The 17,089-nt window shown below is 34.4% G+C and overlaps 1 protein-coding gene across 1 annotated transcript; it reads left to right on the top strand.

The window, feature by feature from the left end:
* Positions 1 to 2,397: 2,397 nt before the first annotated feature.
* On the top strand, positions 2,398 to 16,350 carry LOC149724846 (beta-4C adrenergic receptor-like). Its single transcript, XM_089892153.1, has 8 exons — positions 2,398 to 2,584; positions 3,285 to 3,472; positions 4,028 to 4,127; positions 4,850 to 4,994; positions 5,486 to 5,597; positions 7,095 to 7,214; positions 8,055 to 9,821; positions 16,288 to 16,350. Exons 1-7 carry the CDS (start codon positions 2,527 to 2,529, stop codon positions 8,169 to 8,171), a joined length of 840 nt encoding a protein of 279 aa, XP_089748279.1. The 5' UTR covers positions 2,398 to 2,526; the 3' UTR covers positions 8,172 to 9,821; positions 16,288 to 16,350.
* Positions 16,351 to 17,089: the final 739 nt, after the last annotated feature.

Here is a 17,089-nt window from a genome sequence, read left to right as displayed (position 1 = left end):
TGTTTACTGCTAAAGGTGACGATAGTAAAAAGTACGAACGTGGACTATCTTACCCCGACACAAAATTTGGTTTAATGTTATACCTATATAGTAGGGTGGGGAAAGATGGGACACTTTTTCATTCCATTTTCTCGTCTTATTTGGTTGTAAACAAAGAACATTCGAAGAATTATAAAACCGTATCTTTAGTACCCCCATGGACCGTTGTTGTTTGTTTAAAAAACGATCCGGATATTTGGATACTATGTGCTGAAGGTGTCCCATCTTCCCCCAACCTACTATATATAGTGTCTTGTCCAAGGACACACTTATTGAAGTACCTTGTCCAAAAACACAAGCTATAAGGCAGAGGGGACTCGTATAATTAGATTCTAATTATAGTTCTCCACTTATTTGTTGCTTTCGCTTATTAATGATTAGGTAAACTAAAGATTAATGTTGTTTTACCGATATGACAAGTACTGTGTATTCGCGGTTTTTTGAAGTGTACATACCCGTTGTCGTGCTAACGTCGCCGTAAAGGTAAAAAGTTCATTTTGGTTTTGTATAGCCATGTTTAAACAGTTTAATGATAGTTAAACTGCTGATTTTGGCAATTTTTAATGACTTGCAAATTTAATTACTGGAATACTTTCATACGTTAAACAAAGCGGGATTGGCTTAAGCTTACTGAGACAACCTATTGACGTTATGTGATAATTTATAAAGCGGTAATTTGTATTAAAATTGACAGTTTGTGTTAGCACGTGTTTCGACCTTGAATTTTATTGCTAACAGAACAAAAGAAATCAAAATTAAACTAAAACTTGTAAGATTTAAAAGTGTTGCCAAAAAAACACTCTAAAACTGTATCGTAGTCTGGGGTAAGATGGCACAAGTTTTATTCTATTTTGTCGTCCCATTTGGTGGTAATTTTTACAAAATTTTTTAGTAGTAAATTTTACAAAAAAAAAATTTAGTAGTAAATTTCTACAGAATTATATAACCGTATCCCCACGACTCTAGAAGAGCATTGTTAATTGTTAGTAACAAGATTAGGAAATGTGAAATTTTAAGACCTAAAGGTTCCATATATCCAACACATTCTATTTTAAATAATACAAACCCAGTCATATGATTGAATGGTCATACCCACAAAATTAATGTATTGTAAGAAATGCTCAAATGTGATCTAAAGGTATCAACAAAGTTTAAAAACAATTCTATTCATATATTTTTGCGGAGTAAGACGGGACACCTTTACCACATAATATCCAAATGTCCTATTTTAAACGTTTAACAACGGTATATGGGAGTCGTGGGTATACAGTTTTATAATTCTTTGAATGTTTTTTGTTTACTACTGAATGGGACGAAAAAATAGAATGAAAAATATCTCTCATCTTGCCCCACCCTACTAGTTACAAATTTTTCGTTGGTATATGCGCTTTAGCACACAGTGTAGCAGCGAAAAACTTGTTCGATTACGAAAGAGGTCATCATAAGGTGAATTCTGATTACAGTTTTCCGAGTAAACATAGTTTTAATACTTCAATCTGCAGCGTTAAATAGAATATTAAAAGTGAACTTTGCACGACTCTAGCCTTTATCAATATTTAAACGAGACGGTTAAACTAAGCGTAAAAGTTTGACCCACGTTTGACCGGCACCACATAAAACGTATACAGACATGATGTCAAATTTATGACGAAATCGCGATATATAAAAACGTACGCAGCTCTGAGTCACACATAGTGATGGTATACGGTGATAAACGCGTGTTAAAGAGTAAAGTTTTACTTATGTATGGTAGGGTGGGGTAAGATAGGACACGTGTTTATTCTCTTTTCTCGTCCCGTTTGGGAGTAATTAAAAAATGTTTAACGAAATATATAACTGTAGATCAGCGATTTTAAAACGGCGTTGTTAATTGTTAAAAACACGACCAGGAAATATGGGTTTTAGGTGGAGAGGTATATCCTATCTTAACCCACACCACTATTTTAAAAATACAGGATTATAGTAGGGCGGGGGAAGTTGGGACACCTTTAGCACATAATGTTCAAATATTCTGATCGTGTTTTAAACAATTAACAACGTTCTATGGGAGTCGTGAGGATACAGTTTTACAATTCTTTGAATGTTGTTTGTTTACTAGCAAATGTGGCGAGGAAATAGAATGAAAAGGTGTCCCATTTTCCCTCATCCTACTATATATTAAAATACGTTCAATTTAAGACCCTTTTTAAAAACACATTTATGGTCATAGTATATGTTATAATTTTAGACTGCTTTTAGTTCACGCCCTCGGTCTTATACCTATATACGTACTTACACGTCTATATTAATCCGTGTACGGTACATTAAAAGCGCTTAAGGCAGCGCGAAATTGACAACCTATAAATGATAAAACCATTTGATAATTTATATAATTATTCCTAAATTAATCTGAAGTTTTGAGCAAGTGGCCATTAGAGCAACCAAATACTCCGCGTAAAGGTATCGCATTTGTTTTACATTAGCTTAGAAGACGTACGGGATTTTAAAATGGAGCTGGAATTCGGTATAACACGAACTGCTTATGGAATCGCAATGCTTATGATGGGTAAGTTACATTTAAATATTAAACTAGATTTTAAAAACGTTAAAAGTTTTTTTTAATAAAAATTATTTTTTTTAAATTTACATTTAAAAAAAATTAAAACGATATGAAAATAATATTATCCTTGAAATAGTGTAATCGGGTCTATACTGTTAAGTTTATACGCTGGAATAACTATCTAAATACTACATTTTATATACAGTGTAGTACTATGCGGGGGAGAATGCGATATCGTCTGCACCTAAAACTCATATTTTCTTATTTTTTTAAAATAGTTAATGACACTCTTTGCCCGGCTTCGGTTATATTATTTTGTAAATACCCATTTTAACTACTAAATGGGACGAAAATAAGAGAATGAAAACTTGTCCCATCTTACCCCACCATGCAACATTTATAAAATATATAATAAATTTTAATGCGCAAACAAAACAATTTGGGCTTACTAAATCACGTATAGTAGGGTGGGGAAGATGGGACACCTTTTCGCTGTATTTTCTCGTCCCATTTAGTAGCAAACAAAGAATATTACAAAAATTACAAAACCGTATCCTCACGACTCCCTTAAACCGTTAATAATTGTTTAAAACACCATAAGAATATTTAAATATTATGTGCTAAAGGTGTTCCATCTTTCCCACATTACTCTATTTATAACAACAATCACTTACTGCATACTCCATAAACTATTCCAACATTACAGCTGCAGTTGCTACATTCGGATACTCTGTCTACATACTCGCAATTTGGAGTTCGAAAAAGCTGCAAACGAAACATATATGGCTGACTTCGCTTGCTTGTGCCGATCTCCTAATGATGGTGCATTTATTTATGGACGGCCTATCCAGCTTTCACCAAGGCAGAAGACCTAAAGGGATATTTGAATGCCAGGTTTAGTGAATTGCTTTGTACTTAAAACACATTGTGTATTTAACAGCCATAAATCGCTATACCACAGCTTGAGTTATTACGCCGGCGGATTTTATGTTATAGCAGATTAAAGTGCTGTATATCAATGTAACTTGTGCCAACTGTAACATAGTAGGGCGGGGGAAGATGGGACACCTTTTCATTTTATTTTCTCGTCCTATTTGGTGGTAAAGAAAGAATATTCAAAGAATTATAAAATTATATCCTCACGACTCTCATTAACCGTTGTTAATTGTTTAAAACACGATCAGGATATTTGGATAATATATGCTAAAGGTGTCGCATCTTCCCCAACCTACTATATATTCAGTTTGTGTTTTATGTCTGGGACTTATTACCAACGCTCCTTTTGAATCTCAATAATACAGTTTAAAATTGTATAAATTTTCTTTGCTTACTACTAAATAAGAAAAGAGAATTGTTAAAAACACGATTAGAAACACGGGAATTAGGTGCTAACGTTGTCCCATTTTACCCCACAGTACTTATAAATAATATTCACTTTATCTAACACAGGTTAGCGCACATATGGGCTTATTCTCTGGCTTTGTCAGTATAGCCAGTATGACTTGGATTTGCATTGACCGTTACTACAGAAAGTTTAAGCCAGAAAAAGGTAATAGAATTAATGTAACTTATTTTTCTTCGCAATTTTAGGCAACGGCTATTGTTTTAATATGGGTGTAATGTTTCATACACCCGTGCAGGCGTACGAGTTAACTACGTATATAACTTATTTATCCTCTCATTTCAATGCAACGACAGTTTTTAAATGCATTTCAGTGCAACGACAATAATTGTGTTCTGTTTCATACACCTTGTGTCCGCTTACGAGTTACTACGTATGTAACTTATTCACCCTCGCATCGGGGCGGGGCAACTGTTGGGTTAAAATAGTCAAGGTTTTCTTATCTTTTATCGCCCCATTTTCTAGAAAACAAAGAATATTTACTAAATTATAAAACCGTATCCCACCTAAAAGAGCGTTGTTAATTGTTAAAAACAGGATTAGGAAATATGGAATATGATATTTTATCTTACCCAACTATATCCTATGCTTGGCACATGGTGTAACTACGATATACTTGTACATACAACAAACACAAGATATAGTAGGATGGGGGAAGATGGGACACCTTTTCATTCTATTTTCTCGTACATTTTGGTAGTAAACAAAAAACATTCAAAGAATTATAAAACCTTGTCCTCGCGACTTTCATAGACCGTTGTTAATTGTTTAAAACACGATCAGGATATTTATATATTTTGTGCTAAAAGTGTCCCATCTTCCCCCACCCCACTATATACTTTATGTTTAACAACTGCCTTGTATTTTAGTTGGAGTGAACTATTGCTTCTATGTGATAATAGTGTGGGCTATGAGCTTCTTAGCAGCAAGTGGTCCAGCATTGGGGTTTGGGGCTTATGAGAGCGCGGAGGAGAATACAGTCAAGTGTTTGATTGATTTGGAAAATACAGACATGTAAGATTTATAACTGTATAAGATACTCCAATACCTAGAAATCTATAAGCCATGCTACTAACACATTAATTGCTGGTAGTTTAAATATTTCATAAAATGGCTTCCTGAACTGGGAGTCGCGTAACGAACTTCAGGTGAAGATTACACCAATTTTACACAAAGTATTGTATATATAGTAGGGTCGGGGAAACTGGGACACTTTTCATTCTATTTTCTTATCCGATTTGATAGTAAACAAAAAACATTCGAAAAAATATATAAAACTGGATCCTCAGGGCTCCCATAGACTGGTGTTAATTGTATAAAACACGATCCTAATTTTGAGCTATTATGTGTTAAAGGTGTTCCATCTTTCCCCACCTTACTATATTGAACTTCTAACTGTAAAGAGTGTGAAAATTTTAGGAGATTAAAACAGTTTTAAATAAAAAAGTTTGAGAAAGGTAAAAGAATGGTTATTCTGAAATCTGAAAGATTTTTTTACATTTTAGGAACACGATCAAATATTTCGTGGTTGTAGGATTTCTATTTTTCTTCTATCCGATTTTCAAAATGATTAAATACAACACAAAGTTTGCTTACAAATCGGAAGAGGAAAAGGCGGTAAGCTACAATATACATGTTTTTTTGTAAAGACTGCTGGTTATGCTTTATTTTATGAAGCAACGAGTGTGAATAGTACGGCGCCGTGGCTAAGTGGTTAGCGCGCCTGCCTGTAACCGAAGGCAATGGGGTCAAGGCTCGACGCTGCTACCATTGTGGGCGTATGTGTCTTTAGGCAAGACAGTTACCGACAATTGCTTCAACCCAGTGGTCACTAATGGGTTGTCCAAATTATCAGCCATACATAAAATAAAAATCCCAATCAAAATAATCACCCACAAAGTAACATACATGGTAACTCGTAAGCTGGCACGAGGTGTTATAAACCCGTGTAATAACGACTGTAGTTTTTTGGCCACGCGAGAATGTGAATGTAACTTTCTTTATCCTCGCGTGGCCGGAAAACTGCAGTTGTTATAACACGATGAGTATTCATACACCTCGTTCCAGCTTACGAGTTACAATGTATGTCACTTTGCGAGTGAATATGAAATAACATAAGCACTGTTTTTAAAAAAAAACACATATATTTTACTCCCTTTTACAATTATATTACATGCTTTCTGCATTGTTACGTTGATAAAAACTCCAAACGTGTTAGGAACTAAAATTATGCAGTTGTATTTGTGAGTAAAGACGATCTAATATAGAGTAATCACCTACTTTTTGATGACTAATGAAGAACTATAAAACGGTTGTATGAACCAGATTATAGTGACTCAATAACCACCAAACATGCATTTACCATGTAATAGTTATGAGTGCATTTTAAGAACCAATGGTTTAAAATGAAATTTACATTAGCACACATTATGAGATGCTTTTTATTCCAAAAGTTTTTTTTATAGGGTGGGGTAAGATAGGACATTTGTCTATTTTCTCGTCCTATTTGAAAATAGACTTACAATTCATTTACAGAAATATATAACCGTAATTCGATGTGATATAAATACTTAAATATATATATAGGCCTATACAACATACTGTGGGGTAAGATGGATATCGTTACCACATACTATCCCATATTCCCCAGTCGTGTTTTTTTTTAAATAGCAAAGCTCATTTAAAGTATAGCAACAAAATGTTATATTATTCTGTAAACATTCTTTGTTTACTATACAAAATGCAACATTAAAAATCAAACAAAGGCATAGACCATCTTACCCCAACCTTTACTGAACCTATAGTAGACCTATAGTAGGGTGGGGGGAAATGGGACACTTTTAACACAAAATATCCAAATATACTGATCATGTTTTAAACAATTAACAACGGTCTATGGGAGTCGTGGGGATGCAGTTTTATAAATCTTTGAATGTTCTTTGTTTACTACTAAATGGGACGATTAAACAGAGTTAAACAGTGTCCCATCTACCCCCACTCTACTATATATATTACACACACAAACACAAAAATTCAACACGTTACAATGGCCTAAAATGAACTAATATTAAGCCTTATATAGAACTCTCATATACCGTTTACTTTGTATTACAGGTTGTGATCGCTGCACCAGTTTCATTCGTACTCGGTTATCTCCCATATTTAGTTTACGCTTGCTTAAAACTTACAATCGGCTTACCACCTCTCAATCAAGCTTCAATAGCTTTTCTATACGTAAGTATTCTATAATAGGGTAGGGAAAGATGGCACACTTTTAGCTCATAAAAAATATTTTTTAATTGTGTTTTAAACAATTAACAACGGTCTGTGGAAGTCGTGAGGATACCGTTTTATAATTCATTGAATGTTCTTTGTTTACTACCAAATAGAAAGAGAAAATTAAACAAAAAGGTGTCCAATCTTCCCCCACCCTACCATATTAATTTTTAATTCTGTCAGTGATTTTCTTTGTGTTGATTTTGGTATTCTGTAACGTGCCTGCGAAACGGCTTTGATATAGTAGGGTGGGGAAGATGAGACACCTGTTTATTCCTTTTTCCCGACCATTTTGGTAGTAAACAAAAAACGTGCAAAGAATTACAAAATCGTAACCCCACGACTTGCATGGACCATTGTAAACTGTTTAAAGCAAAATCAGGATATTTGGATATTAAGTGCTTTGGGTGTCTCATCTTACCACACTGCACAATATGTAATTAAAAAGCACGATGTGTTTCTGCATTTTATGAAAAAGGCTCCAACTGGTACTTTAACACTGTCTGTACTACAGCGCCTGTTGCCCAGAGGTTTTTGGTTCGAGGTTCGGCGCTTTAACGCTTCGGAAATTGCTCTAACCTTTTGGCTACTTCTAGGTTATCTAAATTATCAACAAACACTAAAAAAAGTTATTGTTTATAAAGTTACATACGTGTAAATTGTAAGCGGGCATGAGGAGTATAAAACAGAACACCGTGTTATAACGATTGTTTTAACCCCACCACACTGGAGTAAATGCGTTACATTCATCCATATTTTTACCACAATAGCTGCTTAAGTTGTACCGTTTTGTTCCAGCTTCTGCCGAAGTTCATATCCGTTATGAACCCCTATATGTACATGCGTTCGGATCCCGAGTTACTGCGTGCAGCAAAACGAGTCGTCAACTTTGATTTTGACCAAAAAATTGAATAGATTTTAAACCATATATTTTAATACGTTAGATGCATTACAATATTTTTAATGTATAATAACGGTGCCTTGAATCGCGAATATAAAATATATGTGTGTAGACAATCTGTACAAGTAACACTTTTTAACGTAAAGCTGGCTGGGGTAAGATGGTACACGTTTCTTTTTCATTTATCTTTCCTATGGTGGTAAACAAAGAATATTTACAAAATTGTATAACCGTATCCTCATGCCTTTAAAATATCGTATTTATTTATTAGCATGATTGTTAAGAAATATTAGGCAATATGTGTTAAAACCCGTCTTACCCTACGGTAATATAAAATGAGCTCTTTTAATCCGTTATAATAATAACTTTATTTGTCCCTTCTTTTATGGTAGCGAAGAATTAGAAATACTTTAAACAAAAGGACATGATACAACGACAAAACAACAGTTGTTAAAATAAGGCTTACGATTAAAAAAATATTCCATAATTTTTTTAGAAGGCTATTTAAAATATGTAAATACTTGTTGTCTACTACCAACTGCAAGAGAAAGGCGAATTAAATCATGTCCCATCTTACCCCAGCTTAAAATATAACAAAACATATAAACATATTGCTTGCACAATTCTTATTGAACGCGAATTTCCCGCAGTCAACTTCCCTATTGGCATAACAGCATTTGTGCGTTTTTTACAACACGTTGATTACTTGATTGCAGCGTGTACCTAGATTTTTCATCAGCTGGAAACGAAATACTTAATCGCTCTGATAGTGGCCAAACTGTTAGTGTGTGGTCTTATAGTATACAGTGAGCATGTGTGATATTTGTTACAGCAGTTAGTATGTGTGATTTTTAGTTTAACGAATAGCAGTCAAGAGTTTATGTATTGTTAATAGTAAATGTATAAGTTATAGTGCAGACTAAATGCAGCATTATTAAATCGTATTTATGTGCAGGAAAAAGCTGTATATAGTAGGGCGGGAAAGATGGGACACTTTCCATTCAATTTTTTCGACTCATTTGGTGGTAAACCAAGAAAATTTAAAGAGTTATAAAACTGTATTCTTACGACTTCCATAGACATAGACCGTTGTTAATTGTTTAAAACACGATCAGGATATTTATATATTACGTGATACAGTTGTCCCATCTTACCCCACAGTACAATATATATTAAAACTAAATTCTTACGGTAAAAAACTATAAACTGTTATAGAAGTATGCAAAAGGTTAAGAAGTCGCTTCATATTGTAAACTGTAGACAGAACAGCAATACAGGTGGTTTAAGAAATTTGACTCAACTGTTTTATAGCTAAGACATGGCAGCGGGCATGAGGTTTATGAAACAGAACACCGGTGTAATAATCACTGTAATTTTTCGGCCACGCGAGAATAAATATGTTACATTCATTTATTTGCAAGGATAAAGCAAGTTAATTATCGCATACAAAAGTCCACGTTTAAACTAATGTGTTGGTATTTCAAAGTTTCAACCATTTTAATATATTTAAATTTTAATATGGTTTAGAAACTTAAAACAATTTTAGATTTAAAAAAGTGTTTTTTACTGTTTTTCTGAACCGGACTTTACGACATTGACGAATCAGCTTTAAATAACATCAAGTGTCCTGTATTATTAAAGCTGCTTTCCGCACGGCGGCGCTGGTGAGTTTGTTTTACTATTTATATATATATAGTAGAGTGGGGGAGATGGGACTCTTTTAGCACATAATATCAAATATCTTGATTGCGATTTAAAAAAATTAACTACGATCTATTACAGTCGTGAGGATATGGTTTTATAATTGTTTGAGTGTTATTTGTATACTACCAAATGGGACGAGAAAATAGTAAAGTGTCCTATCTTCCCCACCCTATTATATCTGCTTTTCTTTTGTGTGTACTTACATACCAGTACCAAAGTTTGTCATACGGGACTTTCCTAGTTCATTTCAAACGCTTTGTGGCATAACATACACCCCTATACACTCAATCGAAGTTATTTTTACTCTTTGTAAAGAAACCTATACACTTTATGAAGGAAATTGCATATATATAGTTGGGTGGGGGAAAGTGGGACACATTTTCTTTCTATTTCTCGTCCTATTTGATAGTAATCTAAGAACATTCAAAGAATTATAAAACGGTATCCTCACGACTCCCATAGGCCGTTGTTAATTGTTTAAAACACGATCAGGATATCTGGATATTATGTGCTATAAAGGTCTCCCATCTTTCCCTACAAGACTATATAGTGATGTTCATATACTTGGTTTTAACCCACGCAAAGTACATTGCTGTAAATTGCAAAATCGTATGTATTCTTGTGTTTTAGTCTGTGATCGCAACTTTAAATGTGTAGTAGGGTGAAATAAAATGGGACACCTTTAGCACATAATATTCAGATATCCTGATCGTGTTTTAAACAATTAACAACGGTCTATGAGAGTCATGAGGACATAGTTTCATATTTCTTTGAATGTTCTTTGTTTACTACTAAATGGGACGAGAAAATAGAGTTTAAAAGTGTCCCATCTTCCCTGATCCTACTGTATATGAAGTATTTTTCTACTTTAGATTTGATTTTGTTCCAAATAGTAAGTTTGAGCAAGATGAGACATAATTTCATTCTATTATACGTCCCATTTTGTAGTAAACAACGAATATTTAAAGAATTATTCTACCGTATTCCCGTGACTCTACATCTTCTAAAGAAACTTTCTTAATGGTTAAAACACGATCTGAAAATTTAGGATTTAGATGCTATATACCGTTACCCATAGTATTATATACGGTATTTGCATGTTGCCATAGCAGTTTAAAGTTATACTTGAGTGGATTTGTGCTCAAATTGATTTTTTGATTGGTTTTGTTTCATTGTTGCTTAGAAAGTATTTCTTGTAGTTAGCGTTTCAAAAAAAAAAAAAAAATTTTCCCAAAGTCATTCTTGTTACATTGGCATTCCAGACTGCCCTTTTGAGACGGGAAATGAACTAAACTCGTATTTAAAACTGTCCAAATACCTGGAATGGTAGCCCAAGTTAAGTGCTTGTCGTTTTGGTTAGACTATGCCCTTTAACCCGGTCAGCGATAAAAGAATCCAGAAGAAGCCCTAGTTTTCCAAACTTATGGCTAATTTCGTGACAGTATATTTTTCGAGGCCGTTTCGCTCAATTTCATGTTCTGATTTCCGCCCGGAAATTCCACACCGGGTCGTTATCCACTCTTCCCTAACTATCCACGCGCGGTGCAGGAAATTGCGTTGACAGATCTTCACACACGGGCACTACCCGAAGCGAAAGCTGTGCAAAATCGTTAACTATAAAACAAGGGGTCTCTTATTGGACGGTTCAATTATTGCAAATGGTGCGAGCCGAGCTCAGATTTCTAAACACTTCCATATAACAATATTAAAAGTCAAGGAGCACATAATGTATATATGTTGGGCACGGTGGGGGAAGATGGGACGCATTTTCATTCTATTTCCGTGTCCCATTGCTTAGTGAACAAGGAACTAAAAAGTATTATAAAACCGCATCCTCGTGACTCCCATATAGACCGTTGTTAATTGTTTAAAACACGATCAGGATATTTGGATACTAAAGGTGTCCCGTCTTACCCCACAGTACATAATGTTTATGGTAGACAGGGTAAAATGGAACATTTTTTTCGTTTTCCTTTTTGTCTCATTTGGTAAACAGAGAATATTCAAAGAATTATAAAACCGCATACTCACAACTCTTAAAGAGCGTTGTTAATTGTTTAAAACACGATCAGGAAAACGGGTTTTAGGTGCTAACAGTACCCTCTATATTACATCGCATACCCGCAACTATTCTCCTTCAGCTTAGTGAATTCTAGGTCACATACGATGCGGAAATGGGTACATAACGTCGAGTCCGGGAAACACGGACACTTTCCTTCAAAAAAGGATTCTATTTTGGGAGGGTATATATATGACATACGTTAAGTTGTTTTATTTTAATTTGTGTAAGAAAAATTTTACATTAGTTTAAATGGTGATAATTTAGTTTTGCTCTGTAAAGTTGCACCACCGTGTATACCAATACAGTGCTGTGGGGTAAGATGGAATTTAGCTCCTACGTCCGTATTTCCTGACCGTTTTTTTACATTTAACAACATTATTTTATAGTAACGGGGCAATGGTTGCACAAATATGTAAACATTCTTATGTTAATGTAGTTTACTACCGAATGTGACGAGAAAAAAAGAATAAAACCATGTCTAATCTTACTCCACCCTCCTATAACAGAAGCATTTGAACCTATTGCTTACACCATTTTTCAGGTTTAATACATTTAAGTACAGTCTAACTAGGTAACAATAAAGTAGGGTGGGAAAGACAGGACACCTTTAGCACATAATATCGAATATTCTAATCGTGTTTTAAACAATTAACAACGGTCTATGGGAGTCATAAGGATACGGTTTTATAATTCTTTAAATGTTCTTTGTTTACTAACAAATGGGACGAGAAATTATAATGAAAAGGTGTCCCATCTTTCCCCCACCCTACTATATACCATATTTAAAAATCAACGCTTTATGTCTATATAGCAATTTAAATCCATTGATAAAGAACTTAATCCTAGACCTCTTGATTTAATTACGGATAGTTCTCTTCAAAAGTCTTGTAATCTTTAAACAATATAATTCCGGTTAAGAAATTTTCTAAAAGCGGAAATTAAGGGGATGCGGTTTAAAGACGTGGTTTGAATATCCGGCTTTCCCTTAAGTATAACGCTTTAAAACAATAAATGGCAAAGAAAGAATAAGGGAACTAATTGTTAGTTATATTTCTTCGAAACTGGATAGCCGCTAATTTAGAGTTTTACCACTTCGTGAAACTGGACTGACCATATAACATTTTGAAAAACTTTACATTAAACAGTTAGTATTTCCAATTTGTATGATTACATTTTTTTATTATAGAGAATTTATAATATAGTATTGTGGGGTAAGATGGAACACCTTTAGCATATAATATCCAAATATTCTGACCGTGTTTTAAACATTTAACAACGATTTATGGGAGTCGTTAGAATACCTTTTTTTTAAATTTTTTTAAAATGTTCTTTGTTTACTACAAAATGGGACAAGAAAATATATTTAAAAAGTGTCCCATCTTCCCCACCCTACTTTATCAGTTATGTAATAATGCGGATCAGAAAAAAACGCATTGAGTAAAATGCAAAAAAATTCCCTTACTATTGAGAAGCATTTAGAAATATTTCCAAACCAATTAGGCTAAAATTTTGCTTTTTTCGTTTTATATTGCCATTATAAAGTTACGCTGCGGTTGGTTTCAATTGTGTGGCGTTCCTTCATGCTTTACTGCACGCTTGCGACTTATTTTTAACACTTTTTTACCAAGAATAGACCGCGCATAGGGGAATACAAAAATACACTAGGTGTGTTAGTTCCTTTTAAGTTATCTGATTTTATTTGTAACAAAGTTGTCTTTTGTGTTATTTTGTAACTATGTGCATCGACACGGTCAAATATCATATGTTTATACCCTCGCGGATATACAATATTTTGTTCGCCTTAATTTGTTCAGTTACAATACATTTGTGTTTGCAAATTAAATTGCTAATTTTTACTTATATTGTAATTTTCGAAATTAATTTAAACGATACCTTTTTCGTAACAGAACGAATTTACTGTAAGGACCTCTTAACGCTATATTATATCTTTATTTGTCTCTTTGATTACAGTTGCGAAGATTGAGAAATATCTTAAGCGAAAAAAAAACAGGATATATAGCGAAAAAAACAGTAGTTGTAAAAACATGCTTACAGTCAAAATCATTTATATTTAATTAAAAAAATAAGTAGTCGCTACACCTAGAAAATTGTACAACCCATATACGCAGCGTGGTATTAAATGAAAATAAATATCCATGTTAAAAATGGGACACTTTTAGCACATAATATCCAAATATACTGATCGTGTTTTAAACATTCAACAACGGTCTATGGGAGTTGTGTAGATGCGGTTTTATATTTCTTTGAATTTTCTTTGTTTACTACCAAATGAGACAAGAAAATGGAATAAAACGTTGTCCCATCTTCCCCCACCCAATTATAATTTAGAAATCTTTTTTTCAACACTTTTGCAAAATTCCAATTAAGTTGTTGACGCTAAACCAACTAAGTGATAAAATCGTCCATAAAACAAACAACAACTCAGACCAGCATTTCGACACCACAAATAGCATTGGTTTTTCACGTTTTTCTTTTGATTCCATAACATCGGTTAAAGCAGGGATAATATTTATTCAACACGCGGTCTCTTATCGGTGCAAGCCGGCGCAATTTCGCTGCTTATGCCTCAAATTTGCTTACACACTGCGGCCGCTGTACCGCGTTGCTTGAGCAATACGTTTTCGTTGGCTTAAAAACCGACCGCATTTTTCTCGGAAAGGGCCGAAGCGTGGCGAAGTTGTTTCTATTTACGAAAAACTGCGCGTCTTGCCGCGAAAAAACGCAAAAAATAAGCGCACGATTTTTGTCGGACAGTCACTGTCTTGTTTTTAAACTGCCTAAAATTTGCGCTGTGGTTTTATGTTGACATAACGTGTATGCAAATGATAATTAAGGTAACAAGACACCACGTTGATCTATGTATTCCATCGATTACTAACCGGCCCCAGGCGTTAGCACTATCTTGCTATTATGAATTGTCTCGGACCAAATCGCGTTTCCAAGTTGTACTGGATACAGTGAGGGGGGGGGGGGATGGGACACCTTTTTATTCTATTTTCTCGTCCCATTTGGTAGTAAACAAAGACATTCAAAGAATTATAAAACCGTATCCCCGCGACTCCCATAGACCGTTGTTAAATGTTTAAAACACGATCAGGATATTTAGATAATGTGTGCTATAAACGTGTCCCGTTTCCCCACATCCCGTTTCCCCACATCATACATATAAACTAGCATTTTTACATAAACGGTTATGTATAAAAATCTAATGCAATTGTGTTGTGAAAAAATATAGTAGGGTGGGGTGGGATAATAAAAAAAATATAGTAGGGTGGGGTGGGATAAGACATGTTTTTTTTATGTCTTCGAGCGTCCCATTTGATAGATAACAAAGAGTTTTTTTACAGAATAGCTGTAGTTTCCGACTCTAAAAAACGTTGTTAAGTGTTCGAATTAGGTTTAAGCGATTTAGGTGCTAACGGCATACCACCTTACCACACAGTACTATATGCCATAAAAATTAGCTGCAATTTTAGCAGTGTTATCATAATTTTAATTATTGAGACCACAAACAACAACTGTACGATGTTTTGATGTATAAAGTAGATAATTTGAACGCATAAGACTACTTAATTTATTGTTTGCAACTTATATATACAAACTGGACAAAATATACCTAGCGATTTTGCCGTGGTGCAGTACAATGACGTCAAACGCAAGATTTTTGGCTGAGATAGCGAATTCGTAAACCTAGATGGTATGTAAGTGATATACGTACACTGCTTTTTTTCTACACAGTTCAAACGCCCATGTTTCGTATTGCATTTCTTTGAATTTGATTTTTTTGCGCTGTACTGTAGCCTTAATCCGCTCCGCTATAAGCGTTAGTGACGACCAGCGAATGTCACTGTTTTGTTGATTAAACACGACATCTCCGCATGCCAGTCGTGTTGTGGTTTTGACTTGATGACGTAAATCGAATACCACGGTTCGGCCAAAATGCAAAGCACTTAAATTATATTTGGATAAGCTTTACCTATCACAGCCGCATTGTACAACGGCGATTTAGATCAAAGTGTTTTCAAATTATAACACAGCATGTTTTGATTTAAGTATACTTATTGCGTCACGGGTTGCATAATTTGGTATTACTGTTCTATGCTGCGGGGAAAGACAGGACACCTTTAGCACATAAAATCCAAATATCACGAAGATACGGTTTAATAATTCTTTGAATGTTCTTTGTTTACTACCAAATAGGACGAGAAAATTAAATGAATAGGTGTTTACCTTTTTTTTCACCCTAATATACGTTGTTTATAACTATCATCAAATGCGATTTCTTACTGAAGTATACAGCGACTGTTTTGTTAAAACCGAATAAAAATGCATTTAATATGCAGGTGAACTACAGACTGCAGAATTTGCACACCATACACGGCCTTACTATCATACCTTATTTTGGGGAGAAAACTTCTTGATAAAACATTATGCTTTTCTGTCGTTTTGAGGCCACGTATAGTTATCTGTCATTTGCAAGCATGGATATAGGCGGTTCATAGTCGTGAAGTCAGATGTCTAAATAAAGAACTGGCAAGCCTTGATGCAGGCGTACATGCATAAATAAGAATAAATAAATAAACAAGCCACCGCCGAATTCTGATCGTGCACAACCCCACCTTTAACTGCAAAGTACGCCTAAGCTACTTCCAAGTCTGTGGTTTTTATACTTGTAATGACCTAAAAACAATTTTTCACGTATAGCAAAACTGCTTGTTGCAGAGATCTGCCTGTACAACCTAAATTGTCGCATTATGTTCAAACAATTGACATTATACATCGCATTTGAATATTTTTTATTCAAAACAGAAAAAAGTTTTGCAAAACGGCTTTTAAACAACGGTATAGGTTTTTGGTCGGGTTTTAGGGGTACAAACTATGTATTTGTATGCGCATGGGCAAAAGGCCAAAAATGATAAAAAATACTGTCCTGGAGCGTTTTGTTAAAATGTACTCGTTTGCCTTTATATTTAATGCTCATGTTTTTACAAGTTTTAGGTGTTTATGTGTTAAAACTAGTGGGGTATAGATCTGAATTTTCAAGCAATTATATTATTCCTTATTAAAAACTAGTCATTTCTCTGGTACGTTTGCTACTTGTTATACAATTTACAACGCCCGGTACAGTCGTGTTGTACAAAACCA

Source organism: Ciona robusta, chromosome 14, assembly GCF_009617815.1.
Source record: "Ciona robusta chromosome 14, ASM961781v2".
NCBI classification, from domain to species: domain Eukaryota; kingdom Metazoa; phylum Chordata; class Ascidiacea; order Phlebobranchia; family Cionidae; genus Ciona; species Ciona robusta.
This window is presented reverse-complemented; position numbering and strand designations above follow the sequence as displayed.

Excerpts from the sequence above, each read along its gene's own strand:
- LOC149724846 (XM_089892153.1), top strand. The coding sequence starts at position 2,527 with ATGGAGCTGGAATTCGGTATAACACGAACTGCTTATGGAATCGCAATG. Across the intron at positions 4,128-4,849 it reads AAAGTTTAAGCCAGAAAAAG|TTGGAGTGAACTATTGCTTC; the intron begins GTAATAGAATTA and ends CTTGTATTTTAG. Across the intron at positions 4,995-5,485 it reads GATTTGGAAAATACAGACAT|GAACACGATCAAATATTTCG; the intron begins GTAAGATTTATA and ends TTTACATTTTAG.